Below are 21,642 nucleotides of genomic sequence, written 5' to 3' on the forward strand. Positions count from 1 at the left end.
TCCCCAGGGCTCTTCACTGCGGCCTGGGCTAGAGCCCGAGTCTCGGGGCCATCTCTCACTCTATGCCACTGACTCACCAGAATGAGCCGCTGCCCCGCCCCGGCTTCAACTGTGGTTTGCTCCAAGAGCAGTTGTAAGGTCGCAGGAGGAGTGGTGGGAAAAAGTGGGAGCTGTAGTTAACGAGGGCTTCCCTGGTAGGTCAAACAGTAGAGAATTGGCCAGCAGTTTTTAAGGTCAGCCATTAACACTCGGGTGTAACAGGCCACACTAACTCTGGAAATAGAGTTCAATTAGGCCCATGGCCTTCACCTGCCTGTAGCTTTTTCCTATCCCTTCCCCTCTTTTTCTCTCTGCAGACTACTCCTCACTTACAGAGGTTTATTTAAGGTGGTGATCTGTCATGTTTATGAGGTGGTTCCTGCAGCATCTAGCGGGCTGAACACCAGCAGGGATTCTTCCCGGGCAGGTGAAGCGGGTGGGGGGCGGGGGGCAGGATGGGGACTGAAGCAAAGGAAGCTGGCAGAGGGGCCGGGAATGCGCCTTGGATTCCTAGCCGTGCACCTCCAAGCTCTGAATGAGGCTCTACAACACGGGCCCCAAGCATCCTCACGGGGTCAAGGTCTAAGTCCCGGCCCCAGCTTGGACCCCTGTGGCTCTTGGCTACTGTCTCCTGTCCCCACGGGCAGGGTCATCAGAGCAGAAAAGAGGTCCTCTGTCCCGGTGATAAAGGTAAGATCACCGCGAAGAGAACATGGTGGCTGGTGCAGGAGTGGCAGGGCGATCAGAGAGGGGATGGGGCCCCGCCGTTCCCCGTCGCCTTCCTGATACTAGGGCAATGATAGGTCGTTTTTCAGAGGGAGCCTTTAAATTGTAAATCAGACACATTAATTATAATTTTAATATAACAAATGTTATTAAAAGCAGCAATTCAAAACCATAAATCTTTCTGAAGGTGCACAGGGTTATAAGGTCAGTTGGCAGTAATGCAGCTATCGCCAGGTAGGAATGAAACGCTGGGGCGTGGAGTCAGGGTGGCCTTGCCAGGCCTCACGCTGAGCTCCCAGTGGGGAAGGCCCTGTCTCCCTCCTGCCCCTCTTCCAGGCCAGAGCCCCTGGAGCTTGAGGAGAGGCGAAGGGGCGCCGACAGGCCGCGTTCGTCCCGCGCCTTCTCAGAAGCCTGGGGGCAGAACTGGGAGGTGGCTGTGCTCTGGGGCCAGGTGGGAAGCCAGGGACTGGCTCTGGGTCCCACACCCTGGCGGAGCGGGGGGGCTGGCTTCTCAGCTGCCCTTCCTCTGCCCCCCCTCCCCGTTAGGGAGCGTCAGTGTCAGCAGCGGGGGCGAAGACGGGAGCAAACTGGGCCCAGCCAGCCGTCCCTGCCTGGACCTCGCTGGGAAACAGGAAGTGGGAAGGCTGCACACGGCAGGTGAGGGCCCCCTTGAAAGGCACGGCTGGGCTGGGGCTGGGGTCTGAGGCAAGGGGCCTCTGAGCGCGCTCAGCGCCCCCAACACCAAGGGCCCACAGATGGGGGGTGGCCTAATAATGGAAAGACCGGCTCCAGGCCTGCAGCTGCCCCCTCACTGTTCATCCCCCTTCGCCTTGCAGCTGGCAGCCTCCAAAACCCAGCCAAGCCGGAGGCCGCAGCAGCAGCTGGCAAGCCTGGCCCCCATCTGGTGCACCCCTCGCCCCAGTCAAGGCACTTCTTTCCAATCAAGTGAGTCAGTTTCTAATGCCTCCGGAAGCAGCGAAAATGAGGGGTCTCCTTCCCCTCCCACTTTTGATCTCCCTTCAGACAGGTCTGAGTTTTAATGTCGGTTCTAAGAACTCTGTACTCCCACTGACAAAAGCTTCCCTTTTTTTGAGGGGACGTAATGACTCAGGCCCTTAAAAAAAAGAAAAAATCCCAACCTGCCCTCAAAAGTGATTGTCAGTTTCAGAGCTGGGCAGGGGGTATGGAAGAAGGTGTGAGTCCCCCGTGCTTCCCTCTCGGCTCCGAGCTGGACTTTCACATTTCGATGCAGCACGTGGCGCCCGTAAGAGGGCCCAGGAAAAGGCAAGGACAGGAGCCAGGCTGGCACCTGAGGAAGGTGTGGCTGTGTGTGTGTGTGTGTGTGTGTGTGTGGTGTGTGTACACCTGGAGGCTGGGACCCATGTGAGCCCGGAGGCAAGAGCACACACATAGATGGATGCTCCCGTGTGTGCATGTGCACGCGCCCTTGGGCTGTCGCAGGAGGCGGAGGAGACAGTCTGAGATGCAGCAAGCAGGACCCGGCTGCCTCTCCTCATGCCTCCTGTCTGCAAGGCCAGCGCCCGCTCCACGGCAAGAGAGAGGAAATGTGACCCAAGAAGGGAAAACAGGGGTCTCAGGAGCCAGCACTGCAGCCTGCACCCTCTGCCTTCTGAAGCAGAGACCCAGCCTACTCCTCCTCAGATCCTGAGTTGCAGGGTCTCTGCCCTGCAGGCTTCCCAGAGGCGTTCTCCCACCCTCACCACCGCCTCCCCAGCACAGGAGGAGGGGTGGGAACGGGGAGAGGCGCTCCACAAGGCCTATTCTTACCCACCTTCACCCCGTCTTTCTCAAAGACTTCTGTCCTCCTGGCGTGGTCCCCAGGATGGGTCAGGTGTGAAGGGTGTCCAGGGGAGGGCTGGGTGTGCAAATGCGCGCACCCAAAAGGGGAAAGGGAAGCGGACACACTGGGCACAGACTCAGGCCTCCGCGGAGCCAGGAGGGACGCTAACTCAGAGGGACAGGTGAACAGCTGGAAGGAGCACGTGGAGACACGGCAGTAGCCAGCGGGGCCTCAGAGGCACGGGCGAAGGGGCGGCGAGCCTGAGGGCCCCGAGCAGGCGGGACAGCAGAGGCGGAGGCGGGCAGGCGGGGCTCGGCGGGCCCTCGACTCTCTTGCTTCCCTCCCTCCTGCAGCCTGTGGCTTCCGCCGCCCCTCCTTTGGTCTCCAGGGCCCCGGGCCTCCTCGGGGGTGCTCAGTAGGGGGTGGCCCCTTCCCACTCCACCAGGTACTGAACCTTGCCCTCCGGCGTGACCCTGCGGGCCAGCACCTGGTACTTCTCCCCGCAGGCTAGCCGCCCAGCCGCGCCAAAATAGCTGGTGATGGACGACTTGAGGTGGGACAAGGACGAGTCATCCTCGCTGATGCTCTCAAACGTGTGGCTGTCGACGCCCTCGTCCGGCCGCTCAGGGCCCGAGGCCCCCTCCGCGCTGCTGTCCGAGGCGCAGCATCCGCCCGGCTCGGCTGCCCGGCGCTTGGCCCGCAGCGGCACGTACGCTTTGGCTGCCAGCTTCCTCTTGCGGCTGCCCACCGTCCGTCTGTGTGGGGAGGGGCGAGCGGGGAGGGTGGGAATGAGATGGGGTCATCCCCCCCAGGCCCCATCCCTGAGCTCTGCCGGCCCCAGGCCCCACTGGGCCCCACTGAGCTCGCTGAATCCTCTCGGCAGCCCCGAGGAGGCCCCCGAGGGGGACAGTGCCAGCTGGGCGTGGCGGAGCCGGGACCCAAGCCTAGCTGCATGCGTCTCCAGAGCCTCACTCTCACACTGAGGAGCTCAGCGCTGCCCGAGTCCAAGAAACAAACGTGTCTCCGCCACACCACCCGCCCCCACCCCACAGGGCAGAGGGGAGAGAGAATAAGGAGGAGGTGCACGTTCACAGACACTTAGAAACCCTGATCCAGGCACTAGTGAGAACCTAAGAAACAGGAGAGGTAAAACACAGAGGCAGGAGCAGAGAATGACACCCAGAGGTGTTTGGAGACAAGACGTACTCCGATCGGCATGACGCTTTTAATTCCTCGCTTGCAAGAGCCACGAGAGCCCCAAATACAGTTAGAGGAGCTTCGGTTGAGAGCTGGTCCGTGCACTTTGCAGCACCCCCCTGCCTTTGCTGCTGAGGGCCTGCCGTGGTGAAGCACACAGTACCCTTCGTGAGGCTCCTGGGGACTTCTGTCCCCTCTCACAGTCCTTACACTTTGCAGGAAACCATTTCCCCTCTCTGTCAGGCTCCTTTCCTTAAAGAGAGACCCCCAGCAGACAGACTCTAGGTTCAGACAGCCTAGATCCAAGGCTGGGGACCTTGCAGGCAGAGGCACAGACCTCACAAAACCCTGGCACGTGGCGGCCAAGAGCCCGAGAATGACAGAAGCCGGACCTGAAACTGCCCGGCAAGAGGCGTCACACACGCGGCAGCAGGGGCAGAGGAGCAGGAGAAGCAGCGTATCTCAGAGCCCGACGCCCACACGGACAGGCGGCCAGGTCCCGACATTCAGGAGCAGAGAGCCCCCCGTCACAGGTGGGAGCGGGGGGAGGCGGAACGAGTCTACGGCGCTGGCAAGCTAACCTGGAGTCGTAGGAGAGGCTGGTGGAAGCGGAGCCAGATGTGCTGGCGGCATCGGTGGAGTCCACGTCCGAGAAGAAGGTCTGGCCCGAGCTGGCGCTGAGGGAGGAAGCAGTGAGCCCGCCGCCAGCCCTCAGCGCCCCAGGACTTTCCCGGGCGTCTCTGGCCCCTCTGCCCAGCACCCATCGTCTCGGCCGAGCCCCTTCCCGCCGAGCCGCCAGCCACCATGGCGGTGGGCGCACCTCCTCCCCCGTCCACTGCCTGCCCACCAAGCCTTCAAAGCCCCAGCGGTCACAGAGGCCTTCCCTGACCCCCTCCCCGGTCGACGACACAGCACTGTGGCGACAAGAGACGATAAAAAGGGCTCTGAGTCTCCCAGCAGCCACGCAGCGGCCGGGGAGGAGGCTCAGAGAGGTCAGAGAACTTCGCCAACGTCACACAGCTGGCTGCTGGCAAATAGGGGCTGGGGCCCAGGCCTGAGTGACCGAAGAAGCCCTTGCCCCCTCCTCCATGCCTACAGGAGAGCCCGAGATGACCGTCAATAGTCAGGAGAATAAAACCACTGGATGTGGTCCCACCCACAGGGGCACCAAGGACGAGGTGCCGTGGAGCAGAGAGCATCCGCCAGCGCCCCTGGAGGGTCAGGGATGGCTCCCCGGAGGACCGTGAATGTGGGTGAGCACAGCCAGTCTGGTGCCAGGTGTGAAGCAGGGGGGAGTGGGAGAGGGTGCAGGAGTAGGGAGGGCTGGGCGTGGGGGGCTAGCCCCGGGAGCCCCGCAGGCCTCTGGGGTTGCGGGGGGTGAGGTGTCAGGCTGAATGCCCTGATGCAGAAAGGCCCTTCAGGCAGCCTTCTGCAGTGCAGACCCTTTAACTCAGTGACCCCAGGAGCGTCCCCATCCTCCGAGGCTCTCTGTGTCACCCCCTGCAGGGCTGGGGAAATAGGGGGCGTCTGTCTCCCTGCTCGGTTCTACTCCCGTCTCTGCCGGGCCCCTCACTGTTACCTTTTTAAACTCTGGATCTCGTCCAGCGTAAAGTCAAAGATGCTGGCCAGGTGGTGGTTGGTGCTCCAGGCCGAGGTAAAGTCGCTCTGTGGACACAGGAGGCGGGGGTCAGCCGGTGCGCAGCACGCCCCCTCCCCCGGCACCCTTCTCCCCCGCCTGGCACTGCCTCTCTCCAGTCCTGCCCGGGGAGGCAGGGCACGCCGGTGCCAGTCCTGGCTGTCTCTAGCTGACTGTCCGGCCGGCCCATCTCTGGGCTTCGGTTACCCCCACTGCAGAGGTGGGTAACGGGCCCTCCCGAGCTTGACTCCCAGAGGTGTCAGCACGGCAGAAGGGAATGAGGACTGTGAAAGTCGCTCAGTCGTGGCCGACTCTCTGTGACTCCACGAACCACAGTCCGTGGAGTTCTCCAGGCCAGAATACTGGAGCGGGTAGCCTTTCCCTTCTCCAGGGGATCTTCCCAACCCAGGGATCGAACCCAGGGCTCCCGCATGGCAGGCGGATTCTTTACCAGCTGAGCCGCCAGGGAAGCCCGAGGATTATGAAAGCGCCTTATAAACGGTCCAGGGGAGACGTGAGGCATTGCTCACATTACTGCCCACGGCGAGGGCTCCAGAGTGGATGCAAGAGTGCTCCAGAGCCCGGTTCTGGGCCCGGCTCCGCCACCGCCTGGGGTGTGACCTCAGCAGTCACTGCCCTCCCGGGCTTCAGTCTGGGGCACGGCTACGACCCGCCCTGGCCCAGCCCCGCTCCAGGTGCTCAGGAGAACCCCCTCCTCGTGGGACCAGCTGCCAGAGGAACCGGTTCTCTGTCTGGGACGTGGGGAGTCCCCGGGTCTGGGAGACCCGGTTTTCTGTGCCGAGACGCCCAGTGGGTGTGGACCCTGGTGTGCAAGTGGAGAGCGAGAAAACGAGACACTAACACTGGGAATAGCATCTTCCAGCAAAAACTTTGATCTTTTTCTTCTATACACTCGCCTTTTCTGCTGCTGGAACTCATGCGGCAACAGACTGTGGAGACAGAAACAGGAGGGGGTGGCCCGGTCAGAGCCCGAAGACCCGGGAGGGGCGGCCCCGGGGGAGGGGTGGGGTCACACCGTGGGGATGGCTGTCCTTCCCGGGGAGCCCTGGGGAAGGGGGGGGGGTCCTCTGGGGCCGCAGGTCTGCAAGGTGGAGGCGGGTGTGGTGGCACCTCTCCTCACCCAGGCATCCAGGAGCTCTGCCCCCCGCCCCGCCCCAATGCCCAGGAAGGGGGGCTGGGCTCTGCCCCCCGCCCCGCCCCAATGCCCAGGAAGCGGGGCTGGGCTCAGCCGGGAGCGCTGCCGCTGCTAAGTCACTGCAGTCATGTCCGACTCTGTGACTTCACGGACCGTAGCCCGCCAGGCTCCTCTGTCCGTGGGGATTCTCCAGGCAAGCAAACTGGACTGGGTTGCCATGCCCTCCTCCAGGGGATCTTTCCCAACCCAGGGATCGAACCCGCCTCTTTTAAGTCTCCTGCGCTGGCAGGCAGGTTCTTTACCACTAGCGCCCCCCGGGAAGAAGCCGGGAGCGCTAGGGACCCCTTCCCCACCCTCCCTGCCCTTCGCCTCGCTGCCTTGGCCCTAAGCCAGCAGGCCTGGGTGCCGGCTTCCCCTCCGAGCAAGGCCATCGAGGGGCTCTGGTGGAGGCAGCAGGGCCCACGAGGGCGCCTCGGCTGGGACCAAGTGGCCGGAGGCCTGCCTTGCTCCCGCGGACGTCACCGCACAGCCCGCCGGAGGGGCCGGCGCTGGAGCCGGCCGCGGCCCCACCCTGGGGCCCCGGGCACTGACCTGGGCTTGCTCTTCCCTCTCTTGCGCAGCTCGGAGGCGGCGCCGAGCTCGGGGGGCGCCAGGCCCTTGTCGGGCAGCAGCTTCCCAGGCGGGTTGGGCGGGACGCGGATGCGCAGGCGGAAGATGCACTTCTTCTTCTTGATCTCCTTGCCGCAGAGGAACCTGGGGGTGGGCAGGGAGAGGAGAAAGCTCTGGAGCCTGTCCGTCCATCCTCCTGGGGAGGAGAGCCAAGTGTTAAAAACCTCCCTCTCCGCCTCCCCGGACCCAGAGCTAAAATCCAGAGCGGCCCATGGAGACCCCGAGTCTGCAAAGCCTGTGGGATGGGGGCTCAGGCGGCTCCCCCCGTCCTTCCGCATCTCGTGCGTCGCGCTCCACCCCCCTTACTTCTCTGCCTCAACCAGCCCCCGGAGGCCTCTGCCTGCAGGACGGCCTCACCCCGCTCCCAGGGGACCCTTATGGTGGAAACACAGGGGCCATGGCCCTGTGATCTGGAGAGCTCCTTCACCCTTGTGTCACTGGCTGAGCTGCCTGGGGGCCTCAGAGGGGCCTCACTGCAGTCCTACCCCCAGGAGACTGTCCACCAGACGGCAGGAGGCCCCATGCGCTCAAGCGTGGGTAGGGCTGTGTCTGGGCCCCAGAGCAGGAGAAGACGGAGGACAGAGTGGATAACCCTCTCTAGCGAGGCCTGGGGAGACCTCACAGCAGTCAGGGACCGCGTCTTATTCCCCGTGGCCTCAGCACCTACACAGGGCTGACACAGCTCGGCGGACAGTCGCTGATGCAGCAGATGAATGAAAGGGACTGAGGGGCATCTGGGGTGGAGAGTGTGAGCAATCACTGGGGAGGGAAGCAGAGGGTCCAGAGCGGCTGGCACCCAGCGCAAAGCACCACAGGGTCCGTGGCGGAAGGTGTGGGCAGGATCTGATCATACGGGGCCCAGGCTGCCGAGCTGAGGGGCCTGGGCACTCCCTGTGGTGGGGACACGTGTGTCCCAAGAAGAACTCAACAGTCCAGATGGGAAGACACAGGCTGGAGACAGTTAGGCGGCTGCAGCCCACCCGAGCTGATGCATCAGGCCTCCGGGCCTGGCCCAGAAGCCCAGACGGCTAGAGCACGCGGGCAGCCCCCTATGGAGCGGGACCCAGCAGCAAAAAGGGTCAGGCTGCTGCCGTGATCAGGGGAGGCGTCCCAAAGAAGCTGAGTGCTCCCTGGATCCTGAGGGATGCGTGATACAGTCACAGAGAAGCAGAGGGAGACCAGAGGGGAGCACAGCTGGTACAAAGGCAACGAGGCAGGAAGACGCCTGAAATCCAGCCCATCGTGCCCGCCTGCCCGCCCCCACGCCAGCACTCCGTCCCTTCCGCGTACGCACCGGCTCTTGTAACTGTTCAGTGCATTGAGGAGGTGTGGTCCTCGGTCCGTCACAGGGGTGCTGGTGAGCTACGGGGGAGCAGACAGTCAGACCCGGCACGTGGCCTCCGAGACGGCCTCAGTCCCTGTCCCCTCCTTCCCCTCAGCCCTCGGATGCTCAGAGTCCTCCGGGTGAGGACCACTGACTTGTTCCATGATCTCAGACACGTCTTTTCACCTCTCTGACCTCACATCCCCATCTGTAAATGAGAATAACTCCTGCCGTAAATGTATCAAGAGCTTTAAAGATGTCCCTGCTCTTGACCCAGTAATGGTGCTTCCTGGATCCTATCGTACGGACAGGACACACGAACAAAGTTTTATATACAAAAAAGTTCACTGCAGCATGTTCCTAATGATGGGCAAATATGAAAAATGGGGGGAAAAAAACTATATGCCCAGCAGGACGGAAACAAGTAAGTAAACTACGGAGGAAACCCATGCAGCCATGAAAAATGTTGATAAAACCTTATGATATGGAAAAGTATTTACGATATAACGTAAACTGAAAAAAAACCGACTTAAATTTGTACATACCATGAGTCTGTTTTAAGTACAGGTCTATTTATTTTTTAGATGCTACATATAAGTGACGTATTTGTCTCTCTCTGCCCGTCTAACTTCACTTGGTAGGACATTCTCTAGCTCCATTCATGTTGCACTGCAAAGGGTAACATTTTCATTCTTTTTCATATTTACACGTCTTCTTACACCAATCATCCACTGGTGGGCACCTGGGCTGTTTCTGTGTCTCGGCCATTGTAAACAGTACTGCTATGACCACTGGGGTTCATGTATCTTTTAAACTTAGAGTTTTCATCTTTTCTGAATATATGCCCAGGAGTGGGGTTGCTGGACCATAGGGTAGCTCTGCTTTTAGTTTTTAAAGGAAACTCCATGCTGTTTTCCATAGTGACCGCACCAATTTACATTCCCACAAACTTAAGGCTGGGCTTCCCAGGTGGCCCTACTGGTAAAGAAACCTCCTGCCAACGCAGGAGACACGAGAGTTCCATCCCTGGGTCAGGGAGATCCCCTGGAGAAGGGCATGGCAGCCCTCTCCAGTATCCTTGCCTGGAGAATCCCATGGACAGAAAAGTCTGGTGGGCTACAGTACATAGGGTGGCAAAGAGTCAGACACAACTGCACGACTTAGCAGGCATGCATACAAACTTACGGTTCCCAAAGAGGAAAAGGATGCAGGGAGGGATAAATTAGGGATGTTGGATTAACAGACACATATTACTATATATAAAATAGATAAGCAACAAGGATTTACTGTACAGTGCAGGGAACTATATTCAATACCTTGTAACAACCTAAAATGGAAAATAATCCGGAAATATATACATAAATCATAACTGAGTCACTTTGCTGTATGTATCTGAAACTAATACAGTATTTTAAATCAACTCTACTTCAATTAAAAAATGCAAATACTGTATAATCTCATGTAAAAAGAAAAACATGTGTGCGTTAGTAGATGTCTCTGAGTGGTGTGATGCAGGCATATGGATGGTTTTAGGTACACGTTCTTATACTTTCTGGTACTTTGAAAATTTTCTACCAGGAGCATGTAGGATTTTTTTATATATATAAGTCATAAAAAAAACTTGTTAAACAAATATCAGCTCTACCTATCTTTTAGGGCTTGACATTAATAATATGTACATCATTTATAAATTATCAAACACTGTAAATGAAGATGTTATTACACGAGAAACTTCTGCCAAGAATAAAGATTACTTAAAAAAAAAATCCCTGTTTCACGAAAGGATTCAGGGCAGTCAGTGGAGAAGACGCCTCCCTCTGGGTGTGGTGGAGAGGGTCTGAGGGTGTCAGGGAAGGCTGGCCCTGCCGGGGAAGTGGTTGGGGAGGCCCTGGCTCAGCTCCAAAGCTGTGCGGTCATCAGCGAGTGGCTCTCCACCTCTGAAATCCTGGGAGTCTCTGGTCTGTTACTTCACTGCGAGACTCCCAGCTCCCCGGACCCCTGGTGAATACCCCTGAATACGCTGCTATTCAGAGTACGGCCAGCAGGGGGCAGGCCCACTTCACTTTCCATCCTAGCCAGGGAATTTGGAGTGGGTCACTGCAGAGAGAACTTCTCCAGCCAGACTTGACCCCCAGCTCCCTACAGCTGAGTCGGTGAGGCCCTAAGCCACCTACTACCAAAGCCTGGGTCAGGAAGCCCCTTGCAGGGCCCAGGCTCAGGAGCCTGGACTCAAGGATACAGCAGTTCAAAGACTCAACCTTGGTCTCTACTCAGCAGCCCTCACGGACAGGCAGTGTTCCCGAAGAGCTGTGCTCAGAGACCCAGACCCTGGTTCTGCCCTGTGTGACCCCGGGCACAGCCTTCACCCCTCTGGACGCAGGGCACCCCACTGCGGAAAGGATTCTTGCCATCCTCACGTCCCGCGGCCGTGCATACCTTGCCAAGCTGCAGGAGCTCCCAGTGATGGTTAACGAAGGCCAGAATCTCCTCAAAGTCGAAGTACTTCTTCTTGCTCTGCACGCCCAGGTTGTAGAGAGCCAGGTGAACCACATCGACCCTGGGCAAGGGTGTGCGGAGGTGGGGCCGGGTGAGGCGGCAGCCTGGGAAGCCAGGCTTGCAGCGCCCTGGCTCCAGGCTGAAGGGCAGGGGCAAGGATGGGATCTGGGGGCTGGAGGCAGGGTTGTTCCTGGGGAGACGCGGGAGGGGAGAAGCGGAGAGGGGCCAGGAGGGGGCCTGTGCCAAGCCCCACCCTCTCACCATCGCAGGGGCAGCCTCTCGATGTACTCGGGGCCCTGGTTGCACACGGAACAGAAGAACAGGTAGAACCTGTCGGGGGAGAAAAGGGGCCCAGGGGTGGGAGGGGCTCTGCCGCCCACCCGAGTCCGCATCCTCGCCCCCCACCTGCTGTCCATGGTTAGCACCGTCCTCATTCCCTCCGAGGAGGGGACAAAGATGGCACAGAACAGGGACCAGGAGCTGTTCCCCCACCCCTTCCAACCTCTACCTCAAACCCTTCCCCAAACAGCTTTGCCCTGGACTGTGGCTGAGCTCAGAGGGAGCTGAACAAGGCTGGGCTGCAGGGGCCTCCTCTTCCCCTCTGCCTGAGAGACACACGCACGTGCACCTGCTTCAATCACAAACCACACGAGACACCAACCAAGACACACACAATATCTGGTTTGACACACACACGCCTGCCAGTAGCTTAGCCCCCTTGTTAGAGGCCAAATCAAGTCATCCATCCCCCCTGTGGCTCCTCCAACAATCCTGGGCAGGGGTGGGGCAGGCCTGTGGCCCTCCTGCTTCCCAGACCCTTCAAGAGACTGGGGCTTGGGGAAGGCAGGGCTTTGTCTGAGGTCCCCGCACGTCAGTGGAGACTGGGGATGTGGTCCAGGCGGTCCCTCTGCTGGGAAGACCTCCCAACCCTGAGCAGCCTCTGTAGACAGTAGGCTATGCTGTCCCGGAGCCCAGGGGTCTGGGGTCTGGCAGGCAATCTGAAGGAGTTGCTGCGGCTTCTGCCCCCGCCCCCGCCACAACCCCGAGGCTGAGTCGGAGCAGACAAGCACCTACCGGTCCCCGAACATCATGGGCTCGTTGAGACACTGGGTGCAGGCCTCGTGGAACCACTGCCTGCAGCGGTAACACTGCAGCATCCGCAGGTACCACCTGGAGAGTCAGAGGCGCTAGGGTCAGCCAGGCCCGCACGCCCGGCCAGGAATCGGCCTCAGCAACCTTCCCCAGCACAAACTTGCCCTCCAGCGGGGGAGAGGGAAGAGAACTCACAGCTATCGAGCCCTGGGCTGGGCCGGGGAGGCCCGAGCGGCAGGACGTAACATGGTATCATTTGCTCTCACCAACTGGGGAGAGGCCCAAACACGGGCCTCTGTTCCCATTTTACAGATGTGACCTGTTCACATCTGTTTACAGAGTGACCTGTTCAAGGTCACTCAGGAGGCAAGGGGTGGAGAGTGACTCAGATCCTCGCCTCCCTGACTTCAGAGCCCACGCTCTTTGTTACACACTGGAGCCCCCTTCTCAGGTCTGTGCCCCACACACTGCTTCCCAAACACCACTGATGGGGAAAGGTTTGCCCAGGCCGTTTCATGGGAAAATAAAGGCTCCTGTGAGCCCCTCACCTGAGGCTGTATCCATCCTGTAACAACCATTCAACAACTACTCACTGAATAAGAATGAAAACCAAAAAAAGGTATTTTCTTAATTAACAAGGATAGGTTCACACCTTGACAGGTGTGGTCCATGGTCCCCTGCATCAGAATCACCTGGACTCTGGGATAAAATGCAGGAGATTCCTGGGCCTGTTCCAGGTCTACCCAGTCTTTGGGGCAGCCCCTGGGAGATGCATGTCTGACAGTCACCTGAGCAACTGCGCGGTAAGCATTGAGAACCACCGCCTCAGTGGTGCAAAGCTCTCTCTGTCTCCACCTGTTATCCCAAAGGCCCCGCAACACCCACAGAGGGTGATGGGGCCAAGGTGATTAATCTCACTTGAGAGATGAAGCACTTCAGGTGATTTGCCCAAATCACCCAGCTAGGTCGCGAGCACGGCCTTCAGACCCCCAGTGGTGGTCAGCAGAACTTGGGGTCTCGCTACCCCAGCCAGCCGCGCCCCTGCCTCCCTGGAGCCCCGCCCACCGGAAGACCACGCCCACCGGGAGGGAAGACCACGCCCACCGGGAAGGCCCCGCCCACCGGAGGCCCCGCCCCGCCCCGCGGCCTTACTCTCCAGGCCCGCCGCAGTAGCAGTAGCATTGCTGCTGGTTGGTGCGGTGCGGGGAGTCCCACTCGAGCTCCTCCGGCTGGTAGGACAGCACCATCTTCACGGCCTGCAGCGTCCTGGCGATGGCGCCCTTCTTTAGCGCGCCGCCTTTCTGCGGGGAGATGAGGGCCCGAGTCACCCGCCGGGGGTCCCGGTTGGGCCACACGTGGGTCCCCATCAAGGCTATCCAGGTTAATGCCGGACCAGGTGGGACAAGCCTTTCCAATGTAGTCAGAAAGGCACGGAGCCTTTTCTCATCAATCTCAGATCCACCCTCTCCCTATCCCCACGGATCTGCATTTTCAGTAGTATTAACAGGAATAAGCACACCAATAAGTCACAAGAGCCAATATATATGGACAGTGGGCGCTTAAATGGATTTTTCTGTTATTAGCAAAGCCCTATGTGTTGGGGGCCTCCTACGCCGGACACCAAGCCTGTATCCATTTAGCAGCGGAGCAAACAGGCTCAGGGAGGCTAAGGAACCGGGCCAAGGGCATACAGCCGGTAAGCGGCAGCCGCGGTCTGCCTCCAAAGCCAGGTGCTGTTACCAGGAGTCATGCCTGAGTCCAGAGTCTCTGGGCTTCCAGACTGCAGGGCGGGGCGGAGGGGCGGGCAAGGCGGGAAGGATGGAGGGCTCACCCGCACAGCCAGCGCGAAGATGCAGCGTCGGCAGAACCAAGGTGTGAGCAGGGGCCGGTCGGCACTGCCCGCTATGGGGATGTGGCACTGCTGGTGGTAACCTAGGAGGGCGGCAAAGGAGGGCGGCGAGTGCCCAGAGGGAGCAGTGAGTGCTAGGAGCCACGTGCCTGCCAGCTGCCGGGGTACTTACTGGCTGGCACAGCCGCCAAGATGGGGTCCGAGCAGGCCACTCAAAGCCAGCATGGGCCCAGTGCAGGAAGCACGCAAGGTCTGACTTCAGCCTCTGCGCTCCACCTCTGCCACCCATCCTCTCCACCCCTTGGGGCTCCAAAGGGCCTCACTTCTCTCCCTTTCCAGAAGCCGCAGCTCTCCCCCAGGATCACCTCCCTGGGCCCCCACTCCCAGAGACTGGCCCCTCGTCACTCTACCCCGCCAAGAGAAACAGGAAGCCAGCTGAGGCCCCGGGGATTGGAGGTGGAGTGGTTCCCGAGCCAGCGGGGGACGGGGACCCCCGGGTCTGGTCACACTCACCCAGGCCGCACTTCCCACAGATGAGGATCTCGTTCAGGGGCCCTGATGTCTTCCCCAGGCAGATGTTGCACTTGGGCTCCTCCCCTGGAACACCAGCTGAAAGAAAGGGGCCCCGAGTGGTCAGCTGGGGTTCATGGGAATGACCGCTCCTAAAACCAGAGTCCAGGCGCCGAGCCTCTGGGTCTGAGTGCTGGGCCCGGGAGGCTGACTCACTGACCCTCTCCAACCACTCTGAGCTGCCTGTGACCAGTACCCCATTCTAAAGGTGGGGAAAACTGTGGTTCAGAGAGGTGAAGTCCCTTGCTCAGCTGGAAAGCAGGAGAAGGGGGATTCAAATCCACTGCTGTTTGACATCAACTCGTTTGATTTTTGTTTTGTTTTGGCCACACCTCAAGGCATGCAGGATCTTAGTTCCCCAGCCAGGAATTGAACCCACACCCCCTGCATTGGAAGACCAGAGTGTTAACCACTGGACCACTAGGGAAGTCCCAAATAATCCGCTGTCTTTTTTTTTTTTTTTTTTTAGTATTTATTCATTTGGATACGCAGGGTCTTAGTTGCAGCATGTAGGATCTTTTAATACTCATTGTGGCGAGGTTTCTCTTCTAGTTGAGGCATGTCAGATCTACTTCCCCAAGCAGGGATTGAACCTGGGCCCCCTGCGTTGGGGGCACGGAGTCTTAGCCACTGGACCACCAGGGAAGTCCCCCAAATCATTTGTTCTTTTGACAATACCATGCTGCCTCTCCTGCTTAATTTAACTTGATCTGTTAAAGTTTTTTATGTTAAATAGCTTTTAAACATTTTTTATTATGGCATAATAATAAAATGTTATAGTGAAACTCCGTGTTCTTATCGACAGTCACAAGCTCACAGACAGTCTTGTTTTGACTATATTCCCACCCACCACCCCTCCTGTTTTATTGTGAGTCAAGCCCCAATACCCAATCATTTTCCATAAATATTTCAGTAGGCGTCTCTGAAAGACTACTGCTCTCTTAAAGAAAAAAAAAGAACTAGTGCCTCTATGGAACCCAAATATTAAAAATAATTTCTCAATATCATCAACAAATTCAGTGTTCACATTTCTAATTGTCTCAACGGTCCATAATAATTTTAAGTTTGTTCAATGGCTTTTAATCTACAGGTTCCCTCTCTTTTTTTCTTTGAAGTCTGATGTTACTGAAGAATAAACATGTGTTTGTGTGTGAAGGGTTTGAATGAAAAAAGTAAGTACGTTTTCATGTGTGTTTCAGTCTCATTTCCCTCAGCAGACGGAACGTTCGGTAAGGACAGGAAAGGTATCTGTTCATCTGTGTCCTCAGGACCTCACACGGGTGTGGCGCATCACACATGTTCAAGACATGTTTGCTGAATAAATGGCCTCTTACCTCTTATTCCTGAATATGATCCCAGGAAAATAAAGCAGTTACTTAAAAAATGAAAAGTTTGAATCTCAGGAATTCATGTAAAATCACATTCATATGATTAGAAAAGGAAATAAAAATAGGTCGGCTTATTATTGTAATTGTGTTACTTTCCATTCCTCTACTACTTATTAGATACTAAACGACCATTTGCCAGTTGACAGCAGTCATATTTCTCAAGAGTACCAAGAGGACCGTGGGTCTCAGTAAGTCTCCACTGGCTTCATGAAGCCAGATCGGTACCTGCAGCGACTTTGGCCTTGTGCTCTCATCCCGGCTGAATGTAGAGGGCCCTTGTCCTCCGTGAGGAGCAGCCCAGGACAGGAGACCCTCATAGTTTTGGATCTGGAAATAGTACATTTAAGGCTAAATAGTACATTTAGCCCTTGATGCTTCAAGGGCCTGGAGAAGCATCAGTCTGCATTAGCCACAACATCGTGGAAAACAAGGCAACCTGGACACTCTTCTAACTGGCTGGATCTTGTGGTCTTTGCTTGGCAAGCTCCTGAAATCATCTCTTATGGTAACAGATTCTTCAGAAACTGACTTCCTGTAACTCAACAGCGCTGGTGGTGGTGTAGTTGCTCAGTCGTGTCTGACTCTGAGACCCCATGGACTGTAGCCCTCCAGGCTCCTCTGTCCATGGGATTTCCCAGGCAAGAATACTGGAGCAGGTTGCCATTCCCTTCTCCAGGGGATCGTCCTGACCTAGGGATCAAACTCATGTGGCCTGTGTCTTCTGCACTGCAAGTGGAATCTTTACTGCTGAGCCACTGGGGAAGCCTGGTCCAAGGAATGTCGGGCCCCAAAACCTGCCTCTTCCTCACACACCACCACGTCAGTCCTCCTGTTAGAGCATAAACGGCAAAAAGCTCCGTTCTCACATGGTAACTCATTGGGAGTGGCTGCCTGGCACTCCATGTTGAAAATGAGTGTTGTGATTGATCAGTGATGTCTGTCATGTACATAGCAGGGGAGAATGGTGGCAAGAATGCCCCCAGTTTGTCATCTCTGTAAGACAGTGTCAGCCCTCTGAGGGCAGGGATGATACCCAACCTAGCCCCCTTTCAGCCCTGGAAACGGGCCCAGCTCCATCCTGCTACGTCCATCATCACCCTGCCTGCTCCAGGCTTGTTGGGTCTTTCCCCCGTGGAGAGCGCCGCCTCCTAGTTCTTTTAACATGCTGATAAGAGGACACTGTGCTTACATTGAAAGGTTTCAATTCCGACTGCCCGGGCCCCTTCTGTTCGTAGCCCCAGAGTGACCCAGAGCTTTGGGCAGCCGGGAACACAACCCTGCTCTCCCACCCCTCCTCAAGCTGCTTTCTCCATCTGCCTGCCTCCCTCATGAGGTATGAATACTCAGGAGGATGACAGATGTCATAAATGAGTTTTCATGTAAATGTACAACTGGTAATCTCCAAGGACAAGGCCAGATGCCAGAAGAGACAGAAGGAGAGAAGGATAAAAAACGGAGGCAGGAGAGGAGCCTGGACCTGGGGTGGGGCAGGGGTGCCTGAGATCACAGGAATACTCACCATGCTGTATGTCCTTCCATAAGACCCAGTATTTGGAATTATCTTCAAAAGTTACCAGGCAGCTCTGCTTAGAACTGCTGACCTGGAGCAGAGAGAGGGAGGAGCAGTGTGAGACAGCAGCTGGGGAAAAGCCGCTTGAACAGGGTCTTCCTCTCCCATCTCTGCCCTCACAGGGCAGAGAGATTAGACTCCCTCCTTGTGCTCCAAGAATCCACCTGCAATGCGGGAGACCTGGGTTCGATCCCTGGCTTGGGAAGAGCCCCTGGCGGAGGGAAAGGCTACCCACTCCAGTATTCTGGCCTAGAGAGTTCCATGGACTGGAATAGCCCATGGGGTCACAAAGAGTCACTTTGTGCTCCAAAAAGGAGAGCCAGGCCAGAAGGAGACTGGCAGTCCTGAAGGTTGTGCTCGCCCACTCCCTGGGGTTGAGCAGCGAGGGGCTAGGCGACAGCAACCTGGTGGGAATACGGAGGCCAAATGATCACCTGTGATCTCTCCAGCCTGATTTTGTTTTGTTTTGTAGGCTCACAGAGCACTTGTCTAAAGATGATAGCCCTAAGGATGGCACCTGCTTTTGCAGGCTCCACCTCATTCCACTTTCAGGTCTGGAGCAGGAGGGCATGGCAGGAATCTGCCAGCAATCTCCCATCCTCCACCCCTGGTCTGCGTAGAGAGATGCTGAGCCTGGGGAACTGGGGCCAGGGAGGAAGGCTTTACCCTCTTGATCTTCCCAAGATAATACAGTCCATCTGTCCACCGGCACAGCACATACTGGCCCTCCGTCAGCTTGGACATCAGGTCTTTGAAGTTGTTCTTGGCTTTTGCCAGGGCCCCCTTGTTAGGGAGATGGCTGGTGGCACCATAGGAGTCCCGAGTCCCTGGGTCCAGAGCTCGATTCTCCATCAGCTTCCACTGACACTGGAAGAGAAAGGATCGGGATTTTGCTCCTTACTTCAGGAGAGAGGGGAGAAAGGAAAGCCAGCAACCATGCATGTAACCTGCGCTGTGCCAGATGCTTTTATCATTTCACTGGATTCTCGTGACAACCTGCGAGGCTGTCACTGTTATTCCCATTTTACAGGTCAGGAAACTGACGTCTGGCAAGGGGAAGTGGCTCTGGGGTCAGAGGCAGAGCCATGGTCCATAACCAGGTGAGCTGATTCTAAGTCCTGCACTTGCCCCACCCCTACCACGAAGCCTTGTACAGAGAACGGCTCTTTCAACCAAACGCAGAGCAAAATCCCCCTGCCCAGGTGTGTGTGGGGGGATCTGAACCATACCCCCTGGCTTTGGAGCCAGAGGTTTTATCCCTAAAGCAAATATGCCCCGTGTTCTCTGAGTGGAGGGCCTTCTCCAGGAGAGCAGTGGGAGGTCTTCAGACCCCTGCCCCCTCCTGAGAGCTACCCAGAGAAAACTCACCTAGAAAGCAAAACTCCTGGTGGTTTATGAACTGGTATAGACTTGGCCAGCTGTGTCTTCTATAATCTCCTTTTCTGTTCTCAATTATGGGATGATTTAATGGAAACCAATGCTGGGACATTTAAACTCACTTATGCTTTTACTCAGATGCAAATTGGCTCCAAGCAGTGAAGTCATCACCATGCCAACCCCTCTACATCTGTCTCTCACCATTCTATGAAACCCACTGCGCTGCTTCCCCACTTCCTGCTAACGGCACTACTCTGGTCCCCAGAACACCCCAGCATCTTTGACTTCTCCAACCAACGAGTTGCCACAACCAGCCAACTTCAAGCACAGTGATTTCTGGCTTCCTCTTGTCCATCTCCCTGGCCTGGTCTGAGTTCAGGCCTCATTTTGCCTGGGCCATCATTCATTCATTCATTCAGTGACTGTTTCATGCTCACTCAGCCGCTGAGTACCTGGGGTGCAGAATGGTACCACCGAGGCAAAGCGCAAAATAGGCCACTCCCTGTCTTCCTGCCTCCCCACCAGACTCCTCCCCAGGGTCAACAATTCCCATCTTCTTCTTCTCCCAGAAACCTTCTGTGGCTCCCCAAAGTCTTCAGTGGCATTCACAGCCCCCACCCCAAGGCCCCCTCCTCCTCAATCTGGGCTCGCCTGGCTCCAGTCCTCTCCGCTAAACCAAAGCATAGCCCTCTGTTCCCCGCACCCGCTATTCCAGCCCCCTCCTGGGCGCCTGGTGTTAAGATTACCTGTAGATTACAGGCAGACAGGCGTGTGTGTTTTTTCCGTGTGAGTGCGCGTGTGCTCCTGTGAGCCGATGTTTGATGTCCACAGCCTCGTGGCGGTGAGTATAGGAAACGGAGCACATGTGTGTGCGTGTCAAGGGCCCCGGGGCACGCAGGGCATTGCTGGGGTCTTCACTCTCCAGATGGTGGCGCGGCCGCATCCTCTTCCCTCCACCGCGCCCCCCCCCTTCCCTCCTCTCCAGGGCACAGCGCACGGGCGCTGGGCAGGGTGTGCGGTCCAAATCTCTGCCTTCTCCCTGCCACCTGGCTGCCGGGCGCGGCAAGGTCCTGCACCGCCGGGCCTGGCCCGGGCCCGCGGCAGGTTCACAAACTGACACTTCCTCCCCCACCGCGCCGTTGGGAGCAGGCCCAGTCGCCGCGCCCCCCTCCCTGACCGGGCGGGGGCCCTCGGGTGGCGGGCCCCCCCTCCACCCGCGCCTCCATCCTCCCGGAGCGGGCCCCCGCGGGCTGTGATTGGCTGATTCAAACCCATCTGCAAAGAAATGCCTGTTTGCGGGTTCTCGTCGGCGTCCAGTTCAAATCCGCGGCACCCGGAGCGCGGGGCCGGGCGGGGGCAGGAAGCGAGGATGATTCATGCGCCGGGGCCTCTCCCAGGGCGGCCGTTGGCTTTTTAAAAAGGGTGTTCGGGAGGGGAAAACGCTTGCAGAAGGACCCCCCTTCGGGTTCAAGCGCTCCGATCTTCAATCGCTCCGACGCCAGGCCTCCCCCCATCCCCATCCTGCTGCAGCCTGACTTCGGACGTGAGCAAAATCCCAAACGGCCCCGTCGGTCTCCAGGCCCGTCCCCCCACCAAACAGGAAAAGTAAAGATTTGGGGCACGGGAAGAGCGACCTGTCACACACGCCCCCCCCAAAGGCTCGGGGACCCGGGCGGGGCTCCTGCCGCCCCGCGGACACCGTTCACCCCTCTCCACCACCCCCGCCCCCAGGCGTGCATCTCCCAGGACTCCAAAACCCCTCCCCGCCCCACGGCGTTTGACCCGCCAGAGTCCAGGGAAACTTCCAAAAGCGGGATGACTGCAGGCAGAGGCGAGAGTGGCGAGGAGCCCCCGGCCCGGGCCGGCCGCCCGCAGCGCTGGACTTACCGCGAGGCTGCGTGTCCGCCGGTCCCACTTGGAGTCTGGCCACCAGGCGCATCGGCGGTGGAGGCGGCTGCGCTCGGCCCGCGGCTGCCCGGCCGAGTGTCCGCCCGCGGGGCCGGGGTCGGGGTCTCGGCGGGGGCGGGGCGGGGCGGGGGCGCCGCGGGGAGGGGGGGCGGAGGAGGAGGAGGGAGGGGCCGGGGCGCTCAGGAAGGGGCCCCCCGGGCGCGGGGCGCCATCTTTTTCGCGTTTTCCCGCGAATTATTGACGTCCCGCTTATGTAATTAGCGGGGGCCGCGCCGGCCTCGCCATTGGAGCCCGCGGCCGCGGGGCCCCGCCGCACCGCCCGCCGCCGGCTCGCCCGCCCCCGCCCCCGGGCCGCCCCCGCGCCGCGCCCCGGCCCCCGCCCCGCCTCGCGGGCGCGCATCCTCCGCCACCGCGCGCCGGGCGCACACGGACGCGGGGCCCCGCTCGGCCGCCCGGCGGAGGCGCGCGCGGCGCCCGGGGCCGGCACACACTTGTCGGGGAGCCCCAGCTCTGCGCGCCGGGCGCAGGCGTCAGCTGGCTGGGCACACGGCGGGGAGGTGCGGAGGCGCCGGGACGCGCTGCCCAGACGGACCTGGAACAACCCGAACGGGACTCGCACGACAGAAACACACAAACGTCCTGCGCTTTCAGCGGAGAAGGCCCGCGTGGAGACACACGCACGGCACAAACGCAAGCTGAACACACATGATCTGCACAACGCAGCACACGGTGAATAGTCTAGACACAGACACGCAAGCGGGTACACAGCGCAGACACACAACAAAACAGACACATGAAGCGGACAGGCATAGAGTCACGACCCAGTAACACAGACGCACCAGAG

At 58.6% G+C, this 21,642-nt stretch overlaps 1 protein-coding gene across 2 annotated transcripts; it reads right to left on the bottom strand.

Moving 5' to 3' along the window:
- Nucleotides 1-862: 862 nt before the first annotated feature.
- On the bottom strand, nt 863-20,903 carry PHF19 (PHD finger protein 19). 2 transcript variants are annotated; one of them, XM_065901564.1, is made up of 15 exons: nt 20,778-20,903; nt 18,180-18,380; nt 17,463-17,544; nt 14,499-14,594; nt 13,968-14,068; nt 13,289-13,437; nt 12,119-12,214; nt 11,306-11,374; nt 10,985-11,105; nt 8,519-8,586; nt 7,147-7,308; nt 6,262-6,349; nt 5,343-5,428; nt 4,345-4,440; nt 863-3,321 (listed from the first exon to the last, which is right to left on the bottom strand). In XM_065901564.1, exons 2-15 carry the CDS (start codon nt 18,363-18,365, stop codon nt 2,979-2,981), a joined length of 1,743 nt encoding a protein of 580 aa, XP_065757636.1. In that variant the 5' UTR covers nt 18,366-18,380; nt 20,778-20,903; the 3' UTR covers nt 863-2,978. The 2 variants fall into 2 exon arrangements, with proteins under 2 accessions (XP_065757636.1, XP_065757637.1); XM_065901565.1 differs by lacking the exon at nt 20,778-20,903 and adding an exon at nt 19,637-19,828.
- Nucleotides 20,904-21,642: the final 739 nt, after the last annotated feature.

The sequence above is a fragment of the Muntiacus reevesi genome, chromosome 10 (genome assembly GCF_963930625.1).
Source record: "Muntiacus reevesi chromosome 10, mMunRee1.1, whole genome shotgun sequence".
Lineage (NCBI taxonomy): Eukaryota > Metazoa > Chordata > Mammalia > Artiodactyla > Cervidae > Muntiacus > Muntiacus reevesi.